This window comes from Mastigoproctus giganteus, chromosome 7 (assembly GCF_048544385.1).
Source record: "Mastigoproctus giganteus isolate SK-2022 chromosome 7, ASM4854438v1, whole genome shotgun sequence".
Lineage (NCBI taxonomy): Eukaryota > Metazoa > Arthropoda > Arachnida > Uropygi > Thelyphonidae > Mastigoproctus > Mastigoproctus giganteus.
In genome coordinates, this window is record NC_143581.1 from 24,830,510 (window position 1) to 24,855,635 (window position 25,126).

The 25,126-nt window shown below is 37.6% G+C and overlaps 1 protein-coding gene across 1 annotated transcript in view; it reads left to right on the forward strand.

The window, feature by feature from the left end:
- LOC150082665 (sodium-dependent dopamine transporter-like) overlaps positions 1–25,126 on the forward strand; it is a 121,171-nt gene that overhangs the window by 84,838 nt on the left and 11,207 nt on the right. The window contains exons 6-14 of the mRNA XM_090377572.1: positions 1,241–1,379; positions 5,493–5,627; positions 6,931–7,034; positions 7,644–7,881; positions 8,103–8,243; positions 9,919–10,018; positions 12,299–12,399; positions 21,594–21,761; positions 22,746–22,820. Coding sequence (XP_090233698.1) covers positions 1,241–1,379; positions 5,493–5,627; positions 6,931–7,034; positions 7,644–7,881; positions 8,103–8,243; positions 9,919–10,018; positions 12,299–12,399; positions 21,594–21,761; positions 22,746–22,820 — 1,201 coding nt within the window. The remainder of the gene's footprint in view (positions 1–1,240; positions 1,380–5,492; positions 5,628–6,930; positions 7,035–7,643; positions 7,882–8,102; positions 8,244–9,918; positions 10,019–12,298; positions 12,400–21,593; positions 21,762–22,745; positions 22,821–25,126) is intronic.

Consider the following 25,126-nt stretch of genomic DNA (forward strand, 5'->3'; position numbering starts at 1 on the left):
ATCTTTTAAGGAATCTTAGGTCACAAGAACAATAAGTTTTGTGACCTAACTGATCTTTTGTGACGGTGCTAAATGAACACATAACGAAATACATTTTGAAATTAAAAAACAAAACAAAAAACGACTATGTTCCAACAGTTAAATGTCTTATAAAAATGTTTATCTCTCTGTTTCTTATAATTTATGACTGAAAACAAATTTTAGATGACAACTTAATGGAATGATGAGTTTTTAGTAATGTTTCTAGTAATGTGCAAACAAAAAGCGAATAATCATTTTAAATGTATCATGATATTTCATTATAGGTTTAAAGATTGCTGGAAGCTTTCGATATTTTTAATCCTTTTCAACTAAATTTTCCTGTTTATGAGAAGAAAAAAATGAATGTGGTACTCTAATACTTCAATATAATAAAGCGAAGAAAATAACGTTTCTGTCGAAGTTAAAATTAAACAGAGTTTCAATATATTTAGACCAAAAATTAAATAAACAAAAAATAATAATTACAGTTCACTTTATAATCTCGCAATCACAATTGAAAGAAATGATATCGTTTGAAATAATAATAAACTATAATATATTATAGTTTATTATTAATAACAAAAGTTTATTAATAACAAAATATATTCTGTACATTACGAAAACATTTGTGAACCAAAAAAAAAAAAAAATTCACTAGGCAAAAAAATAAATATGCAAATAAGTAATTATAGTATTATTGCATCATATTTTTATATCGGCATTTATAAATCATTACAAATATATAAAAGCTAAATATATATCGAAATTCTTCCCTAATATGAATAAAGAGAATTTTGTATTGTACGTTTCCAGAAATTACACTAGATGTCACTAGTATGCAGACCAATATAAATAGTTCCGTCTCTTAGATATCGGAATCATAAAATTGTTTGAGAACTGCAATATCAATGCAGGAACTTTCATTGAGTATTGATAGATTTTGAAAATTCTTCGAACTAATATTTTATAAATTCAAGCAGACCAAAATCACTAAATATTTCATATCGAAAAACAATTTCAAATTTAGAGTCGATTCTTCCATTCGATTGATTCGACTCTTCCAATAATAATATTTTAATCTTTTTATAATTATTAAATAAAATATGAATGTGGTTTTAATATATTTCTGTTAAATTCCATGACATTTAGATTTCGATTATACACTAGTAATATTTAATTGATTAATTAAGTATTATTATTTAAATTATTTGTTTAACAGGCGAGCTGTGTTAGAACTAAACCACAGCAAAGGAATTGACGACTTAGGTGCCCCCAAGTGGCAATTAGTAATCTGTGTGTTCGTCGTTTTTCTCATTCTCTACTTTGCGCTGTTCAAAGGAGTGAAAACATCAGGAAAGGTGAGTCGCTTTGAAGTATTTTAGATGGAGATAAAATTTACGAAAATAGCATTTATGTAAAAGTGCATTTAGAGCGCATTTATCGTAGTGTACTTCTATACTCACTGGCCAAAAAATTAGAAAGCTTTGCTTAATATCTAAGAGAGCCACCTTTTGCCCGTAAAGTGGCTTGGATTGCACTCGTATCTAAGGGAGTCTAGTTCCAGATTTGACCATTCTTACGTCAGGATATTTGCCAGGTGCTGTATTGTGATCAGTAGAGAACTACGAAACCATATTGCCATTTCCAACATATCAAACATTCTCAACTGGGTTCAGATCTGGTGAATTAGGTGGCCAGCGTAAATGTTGAACATCTTGGGGACGTTCTGGAACAATTTTTGCACGATGGATAGTTGCGTTGTTGTCTCGAAAGAATCCATCGCAATCTGGGAAAAAATTAAGCATTCAGGGTGAAATTGGCCGGATACGACAGAAGGATATTCACTGGTGGTAACACGGCCTTCTAATGGTAGGAGGAGAATATACCTCCATACCATGATATCACATCCAGCCGCTTGAGTGGTGCACACGTGATAATCTGGATGCATAGCTTCATGAGGTTCACGCCATACTGGTCTAAGAAAATGAAAATCGAAACTCGTCAGACTACATAATCTTTTACTACTGTTCCACAGTCCAGCCTCGTCGTTGGCAGCACCACTCCAGTAGAATCTTTCAATTTTTTAAAGAAAGAAGTGAATTTCGTATAAGCACACAATTAACAAATTCCAGATTTCTGAACTCCAGCCGCATAATTCGGTTGGAAATGGATTGGATTTTCTGCACACTGGACCTTTTTTTCTGTCACACAATTCACTTTAAATTCCTGCGGTCTTGTTCTTGGAATACCCACTTTCTGCCGTATTTCTTCCTTTTAGGGCTGCATTCCCCTTTAGTCTTCCACTCATTGTATACTTTTGAGATAGTTGCTTTCAACATACCAGTGATTTCCTTTGTTTCTTAAATCCTGGGTTCCCAACCTGTGGGTCACGACCCCCAAGGGGGTCGCAAAGTGTTTTCTGGAGGTTTGCCGCGGTTATTTTTAGTTGTAATTAATATTTATAGGAAATTTCACCACGAAGGCTTTCAACACATTTATTTCAATATAGCATATGGCTACACTGCAATAATCTACTAGTGGTTGTAACACTGATTTTTGATAAATGAAAGGAAGTGACTTAAGGTCCACTGCAGCAGATACTTAAAAAATATTAAAAGCCTGCCGTGTTCATACATATTAAACATTTTATACTATTTTAATTATTTGCTATGGCAGGCCTTTAATATTTTTTCAAATTTCCGCCGCGGCGGATCTTAATTCACTCCCTAAAAATAAAATATAAAAATGCAGTGTTATCATTAGAATAGAATTCTATGTTACAAATAGTAAACTGAAAAAAATATTCATTACGATGCAAAATTCAATATAAAATTCATTTTTAATCGGTGTCTCGATATGTGAATAACAGACTGTCGAATAAAGGTGAGTTGCTCTCTTAACACAGTTGAAGATCACTCCGTATGTTTTGCTGACGCCGCCATGTTTGCAATGATATAATTCAATAATGTCCGCGATTGGCCGTCTAATGCAAATTTGTTCGCCAATAGTCAACCACATTTAGTTGGCGCCATGATAGAAACAAGCTACTCACTGTCCAGTGAGGGTTAGCTACTGCTTGCACTTTCTGAAATCTAAAGAGCGTCAGTAGATCGTCATTAGTCCGTGCTGTCTGTGCTAAATCCGTACCCATGGAGAAAAAACGTAAATATTCAGAAGATTATCTAAAATTTGGCTTTACCACTTTGATCAGCAATGGCATAGAGAAGCGACAATGCGTTTGTGCAATGTCGTTCTCAGTACTGAATCTATGAAACCTTCAAAACCAAAACGTCACTTAGAGCCAAAGCATTCAGAACATACTAAAAAGGATTTGGAGTTCTTTCGACGCCATGAAACTGGTCTCAGACGTTAGAGACTTGATTCTGCAGGAAATTTTCAGCAACAGAGCGCAGTAGCAGTGCAAGCATCATATGAAGTCGCATTGGAAATTGCCAAACAAAAAAAAAACCTTACACGATTGGAGAAATGGTCATCAAACCCTGCATGTTGAAGATGGTGAAGTTAATTCCTGGGGAAGCCAGCGAGATAAAGATGCGACCAATATCTCTGTCCAATAACACTATTCAGAGGCGCATTTCAGATATGTCCGTAGACATGAAAGAGCAGGTTTTGAATGAAATCAAAGTTTCTCCATTGTTTTCTTTTCAAGTTGATGAATCAACGGACGTAAGTTCATGTTCTCAGTTGCTTGTCTTCGTGAAATATATTAATTCAGATGACATCAAAGAAGAGTTCCTGTTTTGTAGTGCACTTGAAACTATATTGGTGTGCAAAACTTAAGGACCAACACTATTTCTAAAGGTTACAACCACAAAATCATTATTTAATGTACTCTTTACTGATGAGGTTAGATTCAGTCTCAGCAGCGATTCTGGACGTCAGCTAATCTGGCGAGAGGTTGGCACACAATATCACCCCGCAAACATCATTGAAAGGGATCGATATGGCGGTCGAGGTGTTCTCGTCTGGGAAAGCGTTATCTTGGATTGTCATACACAACTCCAGATACTGGAAGACGGTACTGTAACCGGTGCACGCTACTGTATTGACGTAATCCTTCCCCGTCTGTTCCGAGGTAGCGTCCCCAGTTCGTGTTTATGGATGATAACGTCACACCCCATCGCACTACAGCTGTTGATATGCTTTTGGAAAGTGAGGACATTATTCGTATGGATTGGCCTGCCCGTTTCTCCCAATCTAAATCCCATCGAACACATGTGGGACGCTCTGGGGAGATACCTAACGGCACATCCACACCCACCAGAAAATGTTCACCAGCTGAAGATGGCGCTGACAGAGGAATGGACGATGTTACCGCAAGAACTTATCAACAACATTGTTCTATGTATGGACAGGCGGTGCAAATCCTGCATCGACATTAGGGTTGGCCATATCTCTTACTGAGGACCACCTTTTCCCTTTGTTCCATCTTTGGCAATGATGCATCTGTATCATGGCAGCCAGTGCTATGTTGCCAATTTTGAATAAAGTCTCTCTGTACCGTTTTGTTTCCGTTGTTGTATCGGTGTTGTTTCCTTCATCATTTCTGTACCTCGCGAACTTCCTTTGGTATGCTTTTCCCATATCCAGGCTATATCTGCCATTTCCCATATCTGCCCAGATGCAAATACAACCATCGCATTAAATATTAGGTTAGAATTATATTCTGAAAAATCTATTTTAATGTGTTTTCTTTACCCTATTAAAAATGCCTTTTTATGCAAATATGGCGGGGGTCGCAGGTTACTTGGCTATTATAAAAGGGGATTACTACTCAAAAAAGGTTGGGAAACATTGTCTTAAATTGTGGCTCCTGCTAAACCCAATCATAATATCTTTCTGAAAATCGGGAAGATCACCTGTCTTTCACATGACTGGCTCCACTAAGAAGCCCTAGCAAAGCGTACAAATAAAAATTACAAATTATTATTATATTAGGGCCACCCGTAATTTCTTACATATACCCATTGATATATTATGTGTGTAAATTGCGTGTGTTCTCTGGTCGATTTGCCTGTTTTGCTAGACGAAAAAAACCCCAGTTTATGGCAGAGAAAACCTTGCTATCTACGCCTGAGACCGACTAACTAAGCCATGGAGTGAAAAAAGCCCTTTAAAGTTCCTCGCGTCATCGACGGGATTCTAACCCGGGCATTTTCCACCCGGTGTGGGGAGGACGGTGACGATACCACTGTGCTACCCGCGCAGACTGGCAAAGCGTACAGTTTTTATCTAATACAAAGGAACTTGTCATCATACTATGCGACAAATTATATTTGCATGAGGTACGTTTTATTATCTGTTGACGCCAGTTGTAAAAGGCTTCTAATTTTTTGGCTAATGTCTGAATGATTGGCATAATAGATATGCAGTACAAACTGCTTCTAAGATATTCGAATTAACCAAGGCCTAGAAAGTGTATGATTTTTTTATTATTATTTTACCTTTAGGTGGTTTGGGTGACAGCAACTGCCCCCTACGTTATTCTTACCATTCTTCTTCTGCGTGGGGTGTTCTTGCCAGGCGCCGCTCAAGGTGTGCAGTACTATCTCCGGCCCGAAATTGGTAAACTGCTACAATCTCAGGTGAGACGAATAATAATTTTCTCTTCTTCATTCTTGAGTGCTTTAAATCTCATATGAAATTAATATTTTAATATAAGAAATTAATATTTCTCGATGAAGTGTTTTAAATTTGGCGATTTAAAGATAATGCACCATAAATTAATAATTTAGATAAATAGTTGTGGCGCTGGTGACACCAGCTGTATGCTAGCATACAGCTAGCATACAGCTGGTATGCTAGCTGTATGCTAGCATTTAGTTAGTGCGCTATTAAAATTAATTAGTGCGCTATTAAGCGCACTAATTAATTTTAATTAGTGCACCATTAAATTAGTGCGCTATTAAAATTAATTAATAAAGAAGGTTTTCGGGAGTGTTGCTCAAAAAGAAGTTATATTTTAGATAAAATAAGTGTGGGTGAGTGATAGGTTAAGATTTGGGACCTAAAGGTCATTTTATTTTTCGGACTGAACTTTTTTAAAATGGCTATCATTATTATGTTCGGACATAGGAAAACATAGGAAATTTCAAGGTCATTAAATTTTTAAGGAACTATAATCAGCCACTGGGAATTCTTAGTAGAACAGTTGTGCTACCTGATAGTTTTGATGTAGAAGTTTTCAGGATACCAAATTGTATTTAAAAATGCTCACGTGTTGCTGAGTTATACATTATTGGTATTTTCAAGGTCACAGTAATTCTACCGAGTCAGCCATTTGGATGTTTACCGGAGATAAAAGAACTACAGCAGTGCCGCCTGCTTGTTCAGTGGTGACTAGAAATTCGGCATAAATTGCGTAAAATTATTAAATTGTGACATCACTGAATAAGAGCTACTCCATTTATGTGGCTGCGGCAGATTTAGTAGATCGGCAGCTTAAATCCCAAGCGCGGATAAATGGTGAGGGTTGACGGCAGTAAGGGCATCCGGTCGTAAAAACTATGCCAAAACCAATAGATGTGTTTCGGTTAAGAAGTTAATCCAACTAGAGGAGAATAAGAGGATGTAAAGTGTGAATTGGGAACATTGAATGCCGACCCCATATAACGTGGGAAAAGGTGAAGACAAAGAAGAAGAAGATGTTTTATTAATTTTATTATGTGTATTATTTGTTTAATAAAGAGTTTTATACTTTTATTAATTTAATTATATTAAAATCAGACACTGAATAACTGAGAGAATCATTGAACAGAATTGTAAAATCACTTTTATTATTAAAATTAAATCGCTAATAAATGTTTCCTTCCTTTATCTTAAAAATCAATTTTTAAAAGATTCATTTGCTTATTTTATACATTAGATAATTATTATTTTTTTCTGAAGGTATGGGTTGATGCCGCCATACAAGTTTTCTATTCTGTTGGAGTAGGTTTTGGAGTGCATTTGACATACGCGTCCTACAATAATTTTCATAACAACTGTTACAGGTAAGTTCACTTTAAAATTGGGGAAGAAAATGTCTAATTTATATTTTGATAAATATTTTAGCTAGATTCTCTAATTATTCTTCAATTTATATTCACATTTTTGTAATTTTCATTAATTATATGATTCACTATTATTAATCATAATTAGAGGCTATTCGCTAATTGCGTAATGCAGAGAAAGGGGTTAATAGAGTGTTGTGAAACAAGATTTTCCACAAAAAATAGTGTTGCTTGAATTTGATAAACAAAAATGGAGAGAACATTCAAAATTCAGTAATCTTTAATTTGTGAACGCCCCCGTAATTACTGATTGATGCATAATCAATTAAAGCTGTCAGTTGTAGTAAATTTGCAATATGAACTTGCGTTTATGAAAGGAAAAATGGCTGCATGGTTTTAAAAGTAATTTTTAATGACTGTAAGTGTAGAAAGATCAACACGTATACAGCGCATACTCCTAGATAGGGTACGTTCATTTAAAATCTTAAACATATGCAGTACTTGCTTTAAACAATTCTAATTAATAGGAATAAACCCAAGCTAAAGTAAGTAAAAATACACTTAGCATTACTTTCTCATACCATTGATCTATACTGAATTTTTTTTCAGGGACTGTTTGTTAACTTCAGCTGTGAATAGCTTCACCAGTTTGTACAGTGGCTTCGTTATTTTTGTTTACTTGGGTTACATGGCAAACAAACACGGTGTTCCGATTAGTGAAGTCGCTACAGAAGGTCATGGACTCGTGTTCCAAGTTTATCCAGAGGCTATCGCCACACTACCTGGTGGTCAATTTTGGGCATTACTTTTCTTCATCATGCTGCTGACTTTGGGGTTGGACAGTGCGGTAAGTTTGTACCTCCAGAAATGGTTAATATCCTGAATTATTTCGTTTATGTACTTCAGTATTTCTTCTTTTCATTCTTTTGTTTAGCAATTTCTATTGGAACAATTGCTTTAACCAGTTTCTCTTTTTGTAATTAGTACACAATCACTGAACACCTCTTGCTGAACTTCATAATTACGAGTATTATCTGTTTTCTTATTAAGTCTCTATTTTTGTTTCAGATGGGCGGCTTAGAATCGGTTATCACTGGTTTGATGGACGAATATAAGTCTTATTTCTCCAGATGGCGCTTCAGTCGAGAAGTATTTTCTGCTATAGTGATGCTCTGTTCTTTCAGCGTTGCTCTCGTCAATGTCACCAGGGTAAGCATAGAGGAAAAGCCGAAGTGATATATATGTTGCTGTTGTTGTTGTTGTTGTGGTATGTTCAATAGAAGGACTTTTACCTTCGTTTATATTTAGTCATCGTGTGGATCTTACCTTTTATGAAAATCTCAATGCACTTCGAACAGTTTCTTATTCTTTCGGACTTTAGGAAATGAAAAACTGATTTTGAAGGTCGTATAATTTGCTTAATTCTAAACAGATGTAGAGCGAGGTAGGGTTAATCAATAAATTTATAGACAATCCATAAAAATATTCCGGTATCCGTTAAAATAGGGCACTCAAAAATTAAATTTTTCGGAATTTAAAGAATAGATATATTCATCTTCCATATGGACATCCTAGTTTTCGCTTGTTTTTGAAATTGAAAGAATTTTTAATGGACATAAATCAAAAATGAAACTGATAAATTTGCGCTGTGGCAGTTTTGTGTGATCATGCCCAATCTGACACGTTGGGCTGCGCAATCCTCCAGGATCCGATGCATTTTGCCACTGGTGGTACTCATAAAACTCTGCGGCAATTAATGTCATACAGGTCCTCATGGGTGGCACAGTTGGTAGAGGATCGCCGTCCTCCCCGCACCGGGTAGAAAAGACTTGTTGGCGGGTCCCGTCGATTATGGGAGGCATTTTATGGGCCTTTTTCACAACTTGACTGAGTGAGTCGGTCTCAGGCGAGGGTAGAATGGTTTTTTCTCTCGGAAACTCGGGTTTTTTGTCCAGCATACAGAAAATCGACCTCAGAACACACGCAATTTACAGACAATATACACAGAGCAAAACGGTCCGATGTTCCTAAAACCCTACAACAACAACAACGTCATTACACAGTGGCGTATCGGTAGGGTACCATCCTATTAATTTCAGTATTTGTTTCTATATGAAACTAATCATGCTGAATACAGTGGAAGAATTCTTTGCTTTAGCCTTTCCAGCTTTTCGGAATATCTGTTTTTTCTCCATTGGAGAAATTTTTGGTTTTACTTATTAAAATAATTTGTACTGGCTTTGCAATGTTGTGCAGGAAGGTTATTAAATGCAAACCGTATTTAAAAAAGTGCATTGTGCAAGATTCATTTTCGAACCCTCCAAATCTAGAAGATAAATGTCAAAGATTTATCTTTCATTCTTCCTTCGCTGCACTTGTGTGAAATTTTGCTGTAATGCCTTTTGGCACAGCAAGGAAGGCTAAGGTTTATCAGCGTTCTACAGCGAAGGCTGTTGAAGCTCTCGCGTTTCTGTACCACGCTAAAAGACAGTTGCACCTTTAAAGCTGGTTTATCCACACAGCTTTAATGTAAGACGAAGAAGCCATATATTTAGTTATCCGTCGTTTCTGAAATAGGGTAATCACTTTAACTCAGTGAAACGTAATTCGCCTTCTTCTCAAGTTAAATAGGTACGTCAACCGTAAAATCCTGCCGAGATGTGATGCAATTTATATGCAAGTGGTATTGATTGTCCCTTTTGGCATGAACAAAAAAAAAAAGCTTTCTGTTAACCCAAAAATGATATTTTATTTTTAAACCCAATGCCTGTTTCATTCAAGAAGGGTATTGATTAAAAGGAATGGTGTTGACAAGCGTTAGCATTATTCCAATTAAATTTGGTTACTCTTTAATTTCTTCATGTTTCTTCTTTTTTTTTTTTAGGGTGGCGGTTACACCATGTACTGGTTCGACACTTATTCTGCAGGCATTTCTTTACTATGTTCGGCTCTCTTCGAAGCTATAGGTGTAGCTTGGGTGTACGGTAAGTATAAAAGGCATCTCGATGTCAGGTTGTAAAAAAATATTTCGGGCATAAAAAAATTAATTATCTTAAAACAAAAGATTTTTCAGTAATCGCGAAACTTTTGCTTTGTGTATTTCATTAAGCAGTGTAAGATAACTGGAGCGATTACTAGTGCAGTGACAGTGAACCTAAATTTGCGATTAATTTTTCCTGGTTCTAGTGGCAAAAACTGTGGCATTAACCACGTTGAATTGTGCTATTTGTATTATAAAACTGACCGAAAAGTACACGCAATTACAGATACAATATACTGACACCTCATCGCCTTAGTTGCTTTGGCTCTTAATAAATAGTTAACATTTAGCGTTATAAAAAAAATATGAAATCAGGGAACTAAAAAGGAAGATATGTCAGCCTTCTAATATGCATCATTGCACTTTTGACAGCAGGATCTATGAATACCTTACTTCGTTCCCTGATAATAAAATGAATGCCAAGTACTTTTAATTCATTCAATCTATTAAATAATTAAGTATTAATCACTTAATATAAACTTAAATTATTGTTATATTTTTATTAAATATTAAATATTATTTATTTTTTATCCCATTTGAGATAACCGAATCTGATTTCAAAACATGGCGTTTCCTAAATGCTTTAATTAAAAGCCAATCACTAATTATCCTATTTTAGGTAACCTAACCTTACTTAATAACCTTAGATATGTAATCGGTAGTAACTTCATAACTTTCACTTAGATCTAATTATCTAGTGATGCGCATGCGCATTACGTTTCCAAAATGCGTAATTAAAAATTAATTGCTGGTTATTCTGTTTTAGACGACTTACCCTTATTTAAATAAGGTTAGGTTACCTAAAATAAAATAATTAGCCGTTGGTTTTTATTTAACATTCATAAACCTAACGTTTTTTAATAAGCTTTGGTTACCTAAAATGAGTATTTAATTTTTCGAATCTTTATAAGTTTTTCACATAACCGATGGAACCCCTGTTAATACATTTTCGATGCCTTAAGGGTCCTCGAAAATTTGAGAAATGCTCTCCTAGAGTAATTTGTTTTGTTTAGATTTATATTTACATTAAATAAAAGAAAACGGATTAATTTTTTTAAAAACTAATCTACATTATAAACAAGAAATCGCAGAATGGTGAGTAGGTCGAATTTAATTATGCAAACAGGGTACTTATTTATTTTCAGAAGCAAAATAAAGAAGTTCCATTATTATTCTTATAAAATCCAGTTTTCAGCATTACTGATATCAGAATACATTTCAGAAGACAATGTAGTTTTGTTTTGTTGAACAGTATTTTCCATAACCATTTGCATATGACACGTGTTTGTGCACGCTGGGTTCCAAGACTACTCACAACTAAGCAACAGCAAATTCGCATGGAGATTTGTCTGGAGCTTCAACGGACCCGTACTGAGGATGGTGAGGTTCTGTACAAGGTGATAACGGTGGATGAGACACGTCTTCATCATTTCGACCCAGATAAGAAGCAAAGTTCTGTAAGCTACGTCATCACCAACAACGAAAAAAAAGCAAAAGTTGTGGTTTCTGCTGGCAAGGTTAAAAGTTGTAAAGACATCGGAGACGATTTTCATATGTCAAAATATAGCTATCACCATGTTTTGAAGGATGGCAGAAACATTGGAGTAAGTGCATTTCATCAAATGGGGTCTACTTTGAAAAGGACCATCAAAATATGGATGATTATTAGAGGTATGTTGCGAAAACATACTTTATTGAACAGCCCTCGTAATTATAAGTTGGAATTAAATCCATATTGGGACTCAGTCACCTTTTTCCCGATGTGCAGTCACAGAGGACCTTTCCGCAGAATCAATGACTGAGTTTCACAGCTTGTGAAGATACGTGATTAACTGTGTTGCAAATTGAAATTATTTACATAAGCGTTAAAAATTATCAAGGATTGAAAATTTACATAAGCTACTTCCAGTTTTGAGTTCATCAATAGAAGCAATATTTTTACGGTTTAACTTATTCTATGACATTTCAGAGATGGGTAAAGCATTCCTTATAATTATAAAACAAAATATTTAGCACTGATTCATTGCAAAATAAGTCTAAATATTAGTAATAGGTCTTTGTTATAGAAAATCTCATCAGTAATGAATCTATATTATACAATATCTCATATTGTCTTGAACAGATGAATGAAATTGTTATAATGAAGTAGAAATGAAAGTTTCAATCCATAGCGCGTACATCATTAGAGAGTGATTGAATAAATCTTTTTTTTTTTATTCTTCAGGAATAGGGCCATTCTGCGAGAACGTGAAGGAAATGATAGGTTTCAAACCAAATATATACTGGAGGGTGTGTTGGAAATTCGTTAGTCCTACATTCCTGGTGGTAAGTTAATTCTTCATTCCTATAATTTGAGCTGTTGAGCTATTTATGTTAATATGATAATCCTGTTTCCTGAGTTTATGCACAGTACACTTCCAAGCTCGTTAAAAAGAAAATCATTAGTGCTTAGCCATGACATAAACGCGTCAGCAGGGGTTGAGGTCTGTGCGAACACACTAAGTTCGAGCTCCACAGCGTTGGCTTCCACGGGACCATAATCCAACCATCACCAACCGCAATCAGAAGCCTCGCCTTGCATGGTTCAACAAACGCTGTAATTGGTCGATAGAGCAATGGAAATCAGTTCTATGGAGTGATGAATCTCGTTACATCATATTCTAATCAGATAGCCAAGTGTGGGTGTGGAGAATGCCTGGAGAAGGTCTGCTATCAGAATGCGTTCTGCTAACAGTAAAGTTCGAAACAAGTGAGGTCGTGGTGTGGAGAGTTCTTTCTTATGGTATGACTTAGAATCTTTGGGGATTGTGCGATGAAACATGAACGCTAAAGCCCGCCTTAACATTTTAGACAATTCTGTTCTTCCTACGATGTAGCAGTTCTATGTTTCAGACCAATGCTTCTTAAATATCACATAACATCACATGCCATACCGCCGTTGTGTTCGAGAATGGTTCATGGACATTAAGGTTCAACAGCGGTTTCGATTTGAACCCTAAAGAATCGCTGTGCTATCAAGTGGTATGTCAGGTGACGGCATGACCAAATTTCCGACATCGGCAACTCAACATCGCCATTATGAAAGAAAGATAGAGGACTATACTCGCTGTAGTCTTTCGTTCGTTGGTGGAAGATTCGCTAGCTTCCCAGGACGGTGAAGTGTGTTATAGCGACCAAGGAGAAATCTTCCTGTCATTAATATTACATTTCATTATATTTCGCAGTTGGATTGAAAAATCCTTATTACATTTATGGCTGGGCTTTACAAAGCTAGGATATCCAGCGGAGATCTGACACGTCGTTTTAGGCTGGGATCTCAACACATATATGACAACGATGATGTCAAGACAAATGGCGACAAGGAGATTCTAGCTAGCCACATGCACTATCCCCAAAAGAAGACGGCCGTCTGTAACGCATAACCCTGCAATGCCCTTTTGCAATTGTGTCACAGATGACAAACCAGTAGCGAAAGTAAACAACAGGCAGCTAACTTTTTCCTCGAAAGCATATCGTTCTGCTCTGTGATTACTAATGCTATTTGTTAAACGGTCCTCTGTTTACATTAGTGCTGTGCCAGGGTGCACTTGGATATGACATTCATAAATTGTGCAATGTTTATATTTGAACTAAAGTTTAATGTTTGTACACTGTGCTGCCACTTTATTAAGTACGCATACCTAGTAGTGCTGAGCCTTTGGCCTTCAAAACAGCCCGAATTCGTCTAGCTAGGCATGGATTGAAAAAGATGCTGAAAACGTTGTGCAGGAATGGAGTTTGTTGTTTGTTTGTTATTTGGTTTTTAGGAGTATTAGCAACTAAGGCCATATTACTCCTGGAGGAATGGAGTACCATGCAGACATGAGTGTGTCACGCAGTTCCTTGAGATTCGACGGAGGCGTAGCCCTGCAACGAACAGCCCTTTCCAGCTCATCCCAAAGATGTTTAATAGGATTGAGATCCTAGGACTGAGCAGGCCACTGCAGCAAAGAAAAGTCATTGTAATGTTCCTGAACCATTCCATAGTGATTCGGGCTTTGTGCACCGGCATTATCCTGCTGGAAGTAATCACCTGACTGAGGATAAACTGTCAACATGAACGGATGCACTTGGTCAGCAACGATGTTTAGGTACGATGTGGCATTCAGACATGAATCTATGGGTATCAATGGACCCAACGTGTGCCAAAAAAAAACATTCCCCACACTATAACGCTGCCCCCACCACCTTGCGCAGTAGTCGTCAGACATGACGTGTCCATGGATTCGTGTTGCTTTCGCCACATTCTGAGCCTTCAATCAACATGATGCACCAGGAACTTCGACTCGTCAGACCAAGCAACTGTTTTCCAATCCGCGATAGTCCAGTGTTGGTGTTGCTGTGCCCACAGGAGGCGCGATCTCTTGTTCTTCATTGATAACAAAGGTACGCGATGTGGCCGTCGGCTATTGTAGCCCATTCGCGACAGAGTGCGACTAGTGGTCTGTTGCGATATTTTGTTCTGCGCACCAAGGTTGTATTCTGACGTGATGTGCGACATTGTGGCCCGTCTGTTTGCTTGCACAATTCTAGCCATCCTCCTCTGACCTCTCTGACCTGATTGGATACTATGATGCAGTCACAAAAGAACTGGATGCAGGGAATAACTTTGATATTATATACTTGGATCTTAGAAAGGCTTTTGATACTGTTGCACATGGAAGACTGCTGCACAAATTGGAGCAGTGTGGCATTGGAGGCAAGTTGCTGCTATGGATAAAGGGGTGGTTGAGGGGGAGAAGACAGAGAGTGGTAATCAATGGACACTGCTCATCGTGGACTAATGTTATTAGTGGAGTCCCTCAGGGTTCAGTATTGGGGCCTTTATTGTTTTCTGTATTTATAAATGATATTGATGATGGTATATCAGGCTTAATGTCCAAGTTTGCAGACGATACAAAGGTTGGCAGGGTTGTCAAGGACACTACTGACACTATGCTGCTGCAACAGGATTTGGAAAGGTTGAGCAGATGGGCTTCGAGGTGGCAAATGAAGTTTAACATTGACAAATGTAAAGTACTACATATGGGAAACAGCAACCCCAGAGCAACGTATCAACTCTGTGGTACTACACTGACAGTGGTAGAGAATGAAAGGGACCTGGGGATGGTGGTGCAGGCAGATATGAAGTTCTCTGAGCAGTGCAGACGAGCTGCAAGAGTAGCTCATGGTGTATTGTCAATGATATATAGAAATTTTTCTAGCAGGGATAAGGAGGTGATTATTCCCTTGTATAAGGCAATGGTCAGGCCACACCTAGAGTACTGTATACAGGCCTGGAGGCCTCATTTCAGGAAGGATGTAGAGCTGCTGGAACGAGTACAGAGAAGGGCAACTAGATTGGTGAATGGGAAAAAGGGGTTCTCTTACGAAGAAAGGCTTAAGTTTTGCAAATTACAGTGTCTGGAAACTAGGCACCAGCGGGGTGATCTGATAGAGGTGTACAAAGCCTTGAATGGTTTGAGCATGCTCAATGCTGATGGGATTCTTCCTCTAGCTCAGAAAAATCACCTGAGAGGGCATAAATTCAAATTGAGGAAAGACAGATGTAGGATAGATGTGCGGAAATTTGCCTTTAGCCAGCGGGTGGTTGGTGGGTGGAACAGACTTCCATCCCTTGTCGTGGAAGTTGATAGCCTAAATAAGTTTAAGGCTCAGCTGGACAGGTATTTCGAACGAACAGAGGGGTGAAGTGGAAGTGGTTATTTTTATTTATTTATGTTACTTTTTTTTTTTTTTTTTTTTTTTTTTTGGCTGATGCTGCATAAGCTTGCTTTCTTGCATCAAATGCCTCTACTAATGCTAATGCTAATGCTAATGCTCTCATCAGAAAGCGATTTTCTTCCACAGAGTGCCGTTGAGAAGATATTTTCTATTTTTTGAACCATTCTCGATACACCCTCGAAACTGTGGTGCGTGAAAAGTTCAGTAGCACTGCCGTTTCAGAGATGCTTTGTCCAGCACGTCTTGCACCTTCTACCATGCCACGTTCAAAGTCCGTTAGATCACTCCTTTTTTCCATTCTTGCTACGGTTTGTACGCTTAACTGATACTAGAAATGTTGTTCTGCTGCATTTATATTCACAACTGTGGTCATATGACTTGCAGCGTTGTGGGACAAACCATTTGTGTGCACAATAGGGATGCACCTAATAAAGTGGCAGCACAGTGTAGGTGAACTAAAGTTTCATGTTTAGAGATGAATAATGAGTCCGCTTCAATGAATCAAGAGGCAGACCGTCTAGAATGGGTTTGTTGTCTTAAGGCAGTGAGGGTAGGACCTGTGGTGGCCTGCCCTCCTGCCTTAAAATAACGAAGTTTAACATTTTGAAACTTATCGCCAAAACCTTAAAATTAATATCATAGATAATACCTATAGAGATAATTTTCGGAAAAGATAGGCTTTGTTCTTGTTATACAAGCACTGCCGAAGCCTCGAAACTTAGAGTTAATGATAATAATTACTTTTCGACAATGTTAACGTTACCAACACGTAGCCCTCCTCCCCATTCCCATTATTCAGTTAGCCACGCATCCATGACCCGACTCGCCAAACATGTACATCTTTTACAGCAAAACATTACATATCAGAGATTTTGGAAACCATAGCTGTAAATTCAGTTTATCAGTAGTTTGCAGTTTTCCAGTAGGACAGTCGCCCACATCATTTAACATCATAATAGCATCAATTGTTACTTAAGATGTGCTTTCGCCATTTTAGCATTAGCATTAGCATTAGCATTAGTAGAGGCATTTGATGCAAGAAAGCAAGCTTATGCAGCATCAGCCAAAAAAAAAAAAAAAAAAAAAAAAAAGAAAAAAAAAAAGTAACATAAATAAATAAAAATAACCACTTCCACTTCACCCCTCTGTTCGTTCGAAATACCTGTCCAGCTGAGCCTTAAACTTATTTAGGCTATCAACTTCCACGACAAGGGATGGAAGTCTGTTCCACCCACCAACCACCCGCTGGCTAAAGGCAAATTTCCGCACATCTATCCTACATCTGTCTTTCCTCAATTTGAATTTATGCCCTCTCAGGTGATTTTTCTGAGCTAGAGGAAGAATCCCATCAGCATTGAGCATGCTCAAACCATTCAAGGCTTTGTACACCTCTATCAGATCACCCCGCTGGTGCCTAGTTTCCAGACACCGTAATTTGCAAAACTTAAGCCTTTCTTCGTAAGAGAACCCCTTTGTCCCATTCACCAATCTAGTTGCCCTTCTCTGTACTCGTTCCAGCAGCTCTACATCCTTCCTGAAATGAGGCCTCCAGGCCTGTATACAGTACTCTAGGTGTGGCCTGACCATTGCCTTATACAAGGGAATAATCACCTCCTTATCCCTGCTAGAAAAATTCCTATATATCATTGACAATACACCATGAGCTACTCTTGCAGCTCGTCTGCACTGCTCAGAGAACTTCATATCTGCCTGCACCACCACCCCCAGGTCCCTTTCATTCTCTACCACTGTCAGTGTAGTACCACAGAGTTGATACGTTGCTCTGGGGTTGCTGTTTCCCATATGTAGTACTTTACATTTGTCAATGTTAAACTTCATTTGCCACCTCGAAGCCCATCTGCTCAACCTTTCCAAATCCTGTTGCAGCAGCATAGTGTCAGTAGTGTCCTTGACAACCCTGCCAACCTTCGTATCGTCTGCAAACTTGGACATTAAGCCTGATATACCATCATCAATATCATTTATAAATACAGAAAACAATAAAGGCCCCAATACTGAACCCTGAGGGACTCCACTAATAACATTAGTCCACGATGAGCAGTGTCCATTGATTACCACTCTCTGTCTTCTCCCCCTCAACCACCCCTTTATCCATAGCAGCAACTTGCCTCCAATGCCACACTGCTCCAATTTGTGCAGCAGTCTTCCATGTGCAACAGTATCAAAAGCCTTTCTAAGATCCAAGTATATAATATCAAAGTTATTCCCTGCATCCAGTTCTTTTGTGACTGCATCATAGTATCCAATCAAATTGGTCAGGCAAGACTTCCCCTTAACAAAACCATGCTGTGTCCTAGCTATAACTGAAGTCTTGTCTAGATGATCCTGCAGTGCTTCTTTCACCAGTGCCTCCATTAATTTTCCGGGAACAGAAGTTAAACTCACAGGTCTATAATTACTTGTGTCAGCCTTTGATCCCCCTTTGTGAATTGGGGTCACATTTGCACATCTCCAGTCAATGGGTACCTCCCCTGAGTCCAAGGAAGCTCTCATAATTATGGCTAAGGGTTTGCTTACCTCCTTTGCTGCCTCCTTTAATATAACTGGATAGATCCCATCCACCCCAGGTGCCTTTCTTGTGTTTATCTTCAACAATTTCTCCTCCACTTTGCTCTCAGTTATTACAAGATTCTCTAGCTTACTGCTAGAGTTGAATACACCTCTGGCATTCCCCTCGCTGAATAACTCCTCATGTGTGAATGTCGATGCAAAATATTCATTTAGTTTGTTAGCTACCCGAGCAGGGTCATCAACAGTTGACCCATCGATCTCAAGTGGACCAATCTGATTCATCCCCTTCCTTCTAGAGTTTACATAAGTAAAGAACTCTTTGCTGTTTTTCTTCGCATCCCTTGCCAAGGATCTCTCGTAATCTGCCTTCGCCTGCCTAACCTCCTTTGTAACTTGGTTACAGATCAACTTGTATCTATCATAGGCGTCCGTGTCACGTGTTAATTTGTATGTATCCCATGCATTTTTCTTCTCTGCCATATGCCTCATTAGTTCATCTGACAACCATTTAGGCCTAAACCTTGAACAATATTTCTTAGTTGGTATGTAAAGCCTAGTAGCTTCCACGATAAGTTCTTTGAATGCTTCCCATTTTGAATTTGCTGTTGGCAATATCATCAGTTGATCCCACTGTATAGAATTTAAATACTGTCTCAGTCCATTGTAGTCGCCTTTACGAAAGCAATACCCCTTCCCTTTACCCCTAATGGTAGTTACCTCTTTGAGTAACTCCCACTTCAGCACACTGTGATCACTGCCACCAAGTGGTTCATTTATCTGCAGATTCTTAATGCATGAAGAATCACTACTGATAATCAAATCAAGAGTATTACTCCCTCTAGTTGCCTCCCGAACATGCTGATGTAGAAAACAATCATCCAATAAATCCACAAAAGCCTTGCTACTGTGTGAGTGACCAGCCCCCAAATTCCAGTCAATATCTGGGAAATTAAAATCCCCCATTATAAGACTCTCTGATTTACTGGCCCACTCTATTTCTCCGAACAGTTTCTTATTATACTCATCAGAGTCATTAGGCCTATAGCACACTCCTACTCTCAATTTTGATCTCCCAATGCTTATGTCACACCAAACTGACTCGACACTGCACTGTCCAGCGATGTCGACTGGCTTCACTTCCTTGGATTTTATGTGTTTTTTAACTAATAGCATAACCCCTCCTCCCTTCCTATCCTGTCTATCCTTTCTGTAGACATTGTACTCCCCAAATTCCAGTTCTGCATTTCTTATATCTGTGTGACACCACGTCTCTGAAATCCCCACAATATCTGCCTTTGATGTTTTGAGCAATACCTCAAATTCATCAAATTTATTTACTAAACTCCTAGCATTGGTGTACACACAAGTATACATGCACCTGTTCTTTTTCTTGGCTACCCTAACACAACCCATGTGTTTACTTGTACCCCAATGATTCCCAGCAGTCTCTGAAATATCCTGCATCTTATTTTCCAGGCTGCGGCTCATTCCAATAGAAGCAGTGCAAGAATCACTTTCACCTCTGCCAGTGGCTACTGTTAATCTATTAGTCCTTGTATCCCCCCAATCTAGCAGTTTTCCGACCCACCTAACATTGCCTCGATAGCATCAGCAAACATTCTTGCACCCTTTCTATTTAAGTGTATCCCATCCCTGTAGAAGCAGTCTCTCCTGTTAACAATTTGGAACAGCACTTACAGGAAGCTTACAGCAGAGCACCATAAGAATTCATTGTGGTCTCCATGACAACAAGCTACGTCATTTGCAGCCCTTTATCCAAAGTATACCTGATATTATAATCTGCATTCTGTGATGTCCAAGAAACGCTGCTTCTGGACTTTATAGAAATAATTTCAGATTTCATAATGTCCAACAATGCTTCAAAACACTTTTCTTATACCTGTCTACAGCTGATAAGGATAATCATGCGCTAAAACTCTCACACGGGGAGAGAGACAGAGGGGTCCTTCTTCATGACAATGCTTCTTCACATCTAGGAAACTAGTCAAGATTTTATTATGGAGAACTATGGAAGGTTCTGTGGCACATCCTACGATCCAAATCTTTCTTCCATTGGAATTTTCATATTTGAGCAGAGATTCCTATTCAGATAGGACAATAAAGTGTCTGCGATTTGGTTTTATCAGCGAATAGGAATCATTCGAAGAGGATATTCTTGTATGTTGCTACAACGAGATTCATTTCTTAATACCAGAGATGTCTCTTGTCGTAAATCAGCCTAACAGATGAGAAGCAAGTTCTCTCAAATGGATTTCAATTGAACCTACCTGTTATCTGTAAAACCAAAGTATTCTTAAGTACAGCAAAAATGAATAAATTTCTAATTTAGAATTACTTTGCCTTTAGTATGTGTGTATGTTTATGTACGGTAGTAAAGTAGTCATCAAAGTCCCTGTGCACAAAAGTGCACACAAATTACCATTATATATTATTAAATTATTAATAATGGTATTATTAATTACTTTTGACCTATTAATGTTAATAGCAATTAATATTAAGAAAGAAAAAGGATTTTTTTCAATAAAAGCTGAGAGCAGTATTGCCATTGTAAAATTGTAAATACCCGTAGGATTTCCCAGAAAAATCTGGTGACAATTTGTAAAATCTGTAGAAATATCTATGCAAGGACAATTTTTATGTTAAATGTGTTTTTAAATTTTATATTTCTGTTTGGTACAAAATAAGTTATAGTTCTGCTTGGTACCTATCATAATGTAGTCTGTCACAGCACTTCAGACAACTTCTTGAAGAGTAACAAGTTTTCCTAAAACCCATTTAATCAAAATTGATTTTTGAAAAATTGAAGTAAACAAGCAGCTTATTGAAACCCATATCGCAGGAAAATCGCATAATAATATCATAATAATTACATCCACCATCACGGGGCGAAGAGTTAGAGACACCCGACGGTGTGTGTCTCGATGTTGCAATCTAATATTAGAAACTTCTCTTGTATAGAGGAGTAAGTTGAAAAATGCATTTGATATATTGGCTTCTGTTGTAATTGGATTATTTTGCATAAACAGAATATGTGTAATCTAAATCTAACTATTGCTCTTAAAAATGACTGGAAAAACCTTGAAAGGGGCCTATTCCATTAAGAACAGCATTACTTTTATGGTAACTTGGAATTTTAGTGCACAATGACTTTTCAATCATTTTATGTAACGAATTGTTTGTTCTGATTCTGCACCTCTTTCCAGGCAGTGATCATATCCGCATTCATCAACAGCCCACCACTCCGGTATCAAGATTATATGTACCCTTCTTGGGCAGTAGCACTAGGCTGGGGTTTCGCTTTGTCCTCAGTAGCAATGGTGCCACTGGTGGCCTTCATAAAATTCGTTAAGGCACCCGGTTCGTGCAGAGAGGTAAGAAATCAATAAGATTTTCAATATAATATCGAAGAGCTTAATGTAATGCAGCATATTGTAGTATATAGTTATAAAGTATTTCATATTTTTTCTAGATTTTATCATTTACATTATATTGTAAAGTGACAAACAACAGTGGTCTAAGACCGACCCTTGGAGGACCCCACTTCTGATGCTACACCAATCTGAAGGATATCCATTCATCACAACTCTCTACCTTCTGCCTGCAGCATCTTGCAATCTATCATAGAATCTTTCCAGTAATCCCAGCTTATACAGTAACCTCTCATGAGGGACTGAGTCAAATGGCTTGCTAAAATCCAAATAAACTATTTCGAAATTGTTCCCTAGATCCAGCTCATGAGTAACTGTATCAAAGTAGCTTATCCACGTTAGTTAAACATGATATTCTCTTAACCATGTTGTATCTTACAAAACTCCATTTATATCCCTGGATTGCTCTCTCTTGATCATTTGCTGATAAGGTTTACCCTACCACTAAATCAGCCAAACAGGTCTGTAGTTACCGACTTCACAATTTTTGTCTTCACAAGGATACCAAAATGGACTGCATTCGTGGGGCAGAACTTTTCCTCAGTATGGCCAGTACTTGTTAACAGATGGGTCTGTCTTTATAGAGATGGGATGGGATACATTTGAATAGAAGAGGTGCACAATATTTGCTGATGCCATTAAGGCAGTGTTAGGCAGATCAGAAAAATGTTAGCTTTGGGAAGGGAGTATTTACCATTTCCTGGGTATTGCAATGGTATTAGATCCTGGAAGAACTCCAGATTGCAGTTTGGATTTAATCAAAGTAGCAGTAACTTTTTTGTTTCTCATTTAAAATCACCATTTGCTCACTTAAAAAAATTTGCAATTGAAGAAAATTATCCATTATTTTAATCCATAATTAACTGAATGAAAGACAATATAGAATGAATAAAATTGGAAAGACTTAATATGCAAACTGTTTTTCAGAGAATTGCATATGTCATTACTCCAGTGAATGAAAGGCAGAAGATGAGAGAATCTGGTGTTGTAAAGAGACTTAGAGTAAGTACTATTTAACTTTCTGATTTTCTTATATAAAAATACAAAGAAAACCTTTTTATTCAAAAAATCTTTCATTTGCTTTATCTGATATTTTAATTCTTAAATATAGTTAAAATGAATAAAGATGTACTTGCAGACATCCGGTATTTGTATAAGGGCACAACAGTTAAAAATTACATTATTGCAAAGTAAGGGCAAATTTTCCCTCTCCACTTAACCAGAGTTTTTCATTATGAGAACCCTTACTCTTGGCAGGCTAAGAGGTGCTAAAAATTAATGTAAAATTATTGCTGGCAAGGCACAATAGATGATTCTAGAAGTAATTTTGAGAATTTGAAAATTTCTAAAACTTCTGCAAGTTAGGGCTGAAATTGAAAGTGTATGAAATTAGAATGCCCTGTCATGGGAGATTTAACTTTCCAGATATTGATTGAAACTAATGGGATGGCAGCTTGCTCAGTAGCAAAACATTTCTCGATTTTCTGGGTGACTGCTTTCTTAACCAAATGCTAGAGTGGCAACAAGAGAATCTTCAAGTAAAGGAACCTTTAGGTGATAGTGATCATAGTGTATTTATGTGGGATTTATTCAGAGAAATAATTACTAACAAGAGTAAAGGGACAGGGTTTTGTTTTTGCAAGGGTGATTATAATGGGCTCAGATATTTTTCAGACTATGAAAAATTTCAGATCAGTGGGATCATCTAATGTTAAAAAATGTACATGCCAAATGGGAGGCACTCAGAGAGGTAAATATAGTTGTAATTTACATAATAGGCACTGTGTTTTGACCATATCTGTCTCTAATTACTTGGAAAGTGGGGGGGGGTATGGGATTGTTCATTATGCTAATAAATAGGCAGACACTACACTATAATCATGTGGTAGATTAAGAAATTTATTATTAAAATTTAAAATTAAAGTATATGTTCAATTCGTCAGCTACGCTACTCATTATGCAAGTGTCTGATCTGATTTGTGTTCTTCTTTGCATTCACATAAATTAAAAACTACTTGTCCTCATTCTTTGCTTTCTCGGCCAGTGATTTTGCAAACTTAACACAAAATTACTCGGTTAAAATTAATTAATTAAATTTAACCCAGTAATTAATGGTAAAGGAATTAACAAAATTAATTCCTTTACCAGCCCAACCTTTTCTATGAGACTATTACAGATAAACTTATAGCTGTTATAGCTTATAGCCCATACTGGACCGTTTTACAGATTATGATCCATTTCCCTCAACATGAATCGTTGAGGAGGCTTCCATCCTGCAGTGGATTGATAACAGCTGCAGTTACCTTTTACCGTGGCCAGCTGATATTCATTCATCTCTGCATCCTCTTCATGCTATATTTTCTTAATGTATATTTAGTATTAGTAAGACCTCCATACCTGAGTAGACAGGAGCAGGAGTACAATTTTTGAGTAGACAGGGGTTCAAGCCCCTGACTGCTAAATACGGTCAATCTGCCAACCTCCACTGGACCAGCATGGCAGATTAGGGTTCCATTCCCTCAATATGACTTGTTGAGGAGGCCTCCATCCTACAGTGGATTGACAATGGCTGCAGATAGTATTAGTAGTGGCACATGATGCAAGAAAGCAAGCTTATACAGCATCAGCAAAAAAAAAAAAAACTTTCCAAAAATCCCCAGGGGCTCACATCTGGTGAGTATGAACTTGGCTCACCCAAGGTCCTGAGCTGGATATCATCATTCTTCTATTTCTTGGTGATTCCTCTCTCTCTCTCTCTCTCTCTCTCGGGGTAACTTGGAAATTTTTTTTTTTTTTTTGGCAGGAGTACAATTTTTGAGTAGACAGGGGTTCAAGCCCCTGACTGCTAAATACGGTCAATCTGCCAACCTCCACTGGACCAGCATGGCAGATTAGGGTTCCATTCCCTCAATATGACTTGTTGAGGAGGCCTCCATCCTACAGTGGATTGACAATGGCTGCAGATAGTATTAGTAGTGGCACATGATGCAAGAAAGCAAGCTTATACAGCATCAGCAAAAAAAAAAAAACTTTCCAAAAATCCCCAGGGGCTCACATCTGGTGAGTATGAACTTGGCTCACCCAAGGTCCTGAGCTGGATATCATCATTCTTCTATTTCTTGGTGATTCCTCTCTCTCTCTCTCTCGGGGTAACTTGGAAATTTTTTTTTTTTTTTTGGCTGGTGCAGCATAAGCCTCAGGCTTCCTTGCACTATATAGCTAATAATAATAATAAATAATAATAATTTCACCAATCCATCTCCTCCAACAGGCGCCTCTGTAGCCAGGTGGGAAGGAGCAGCAGTGCG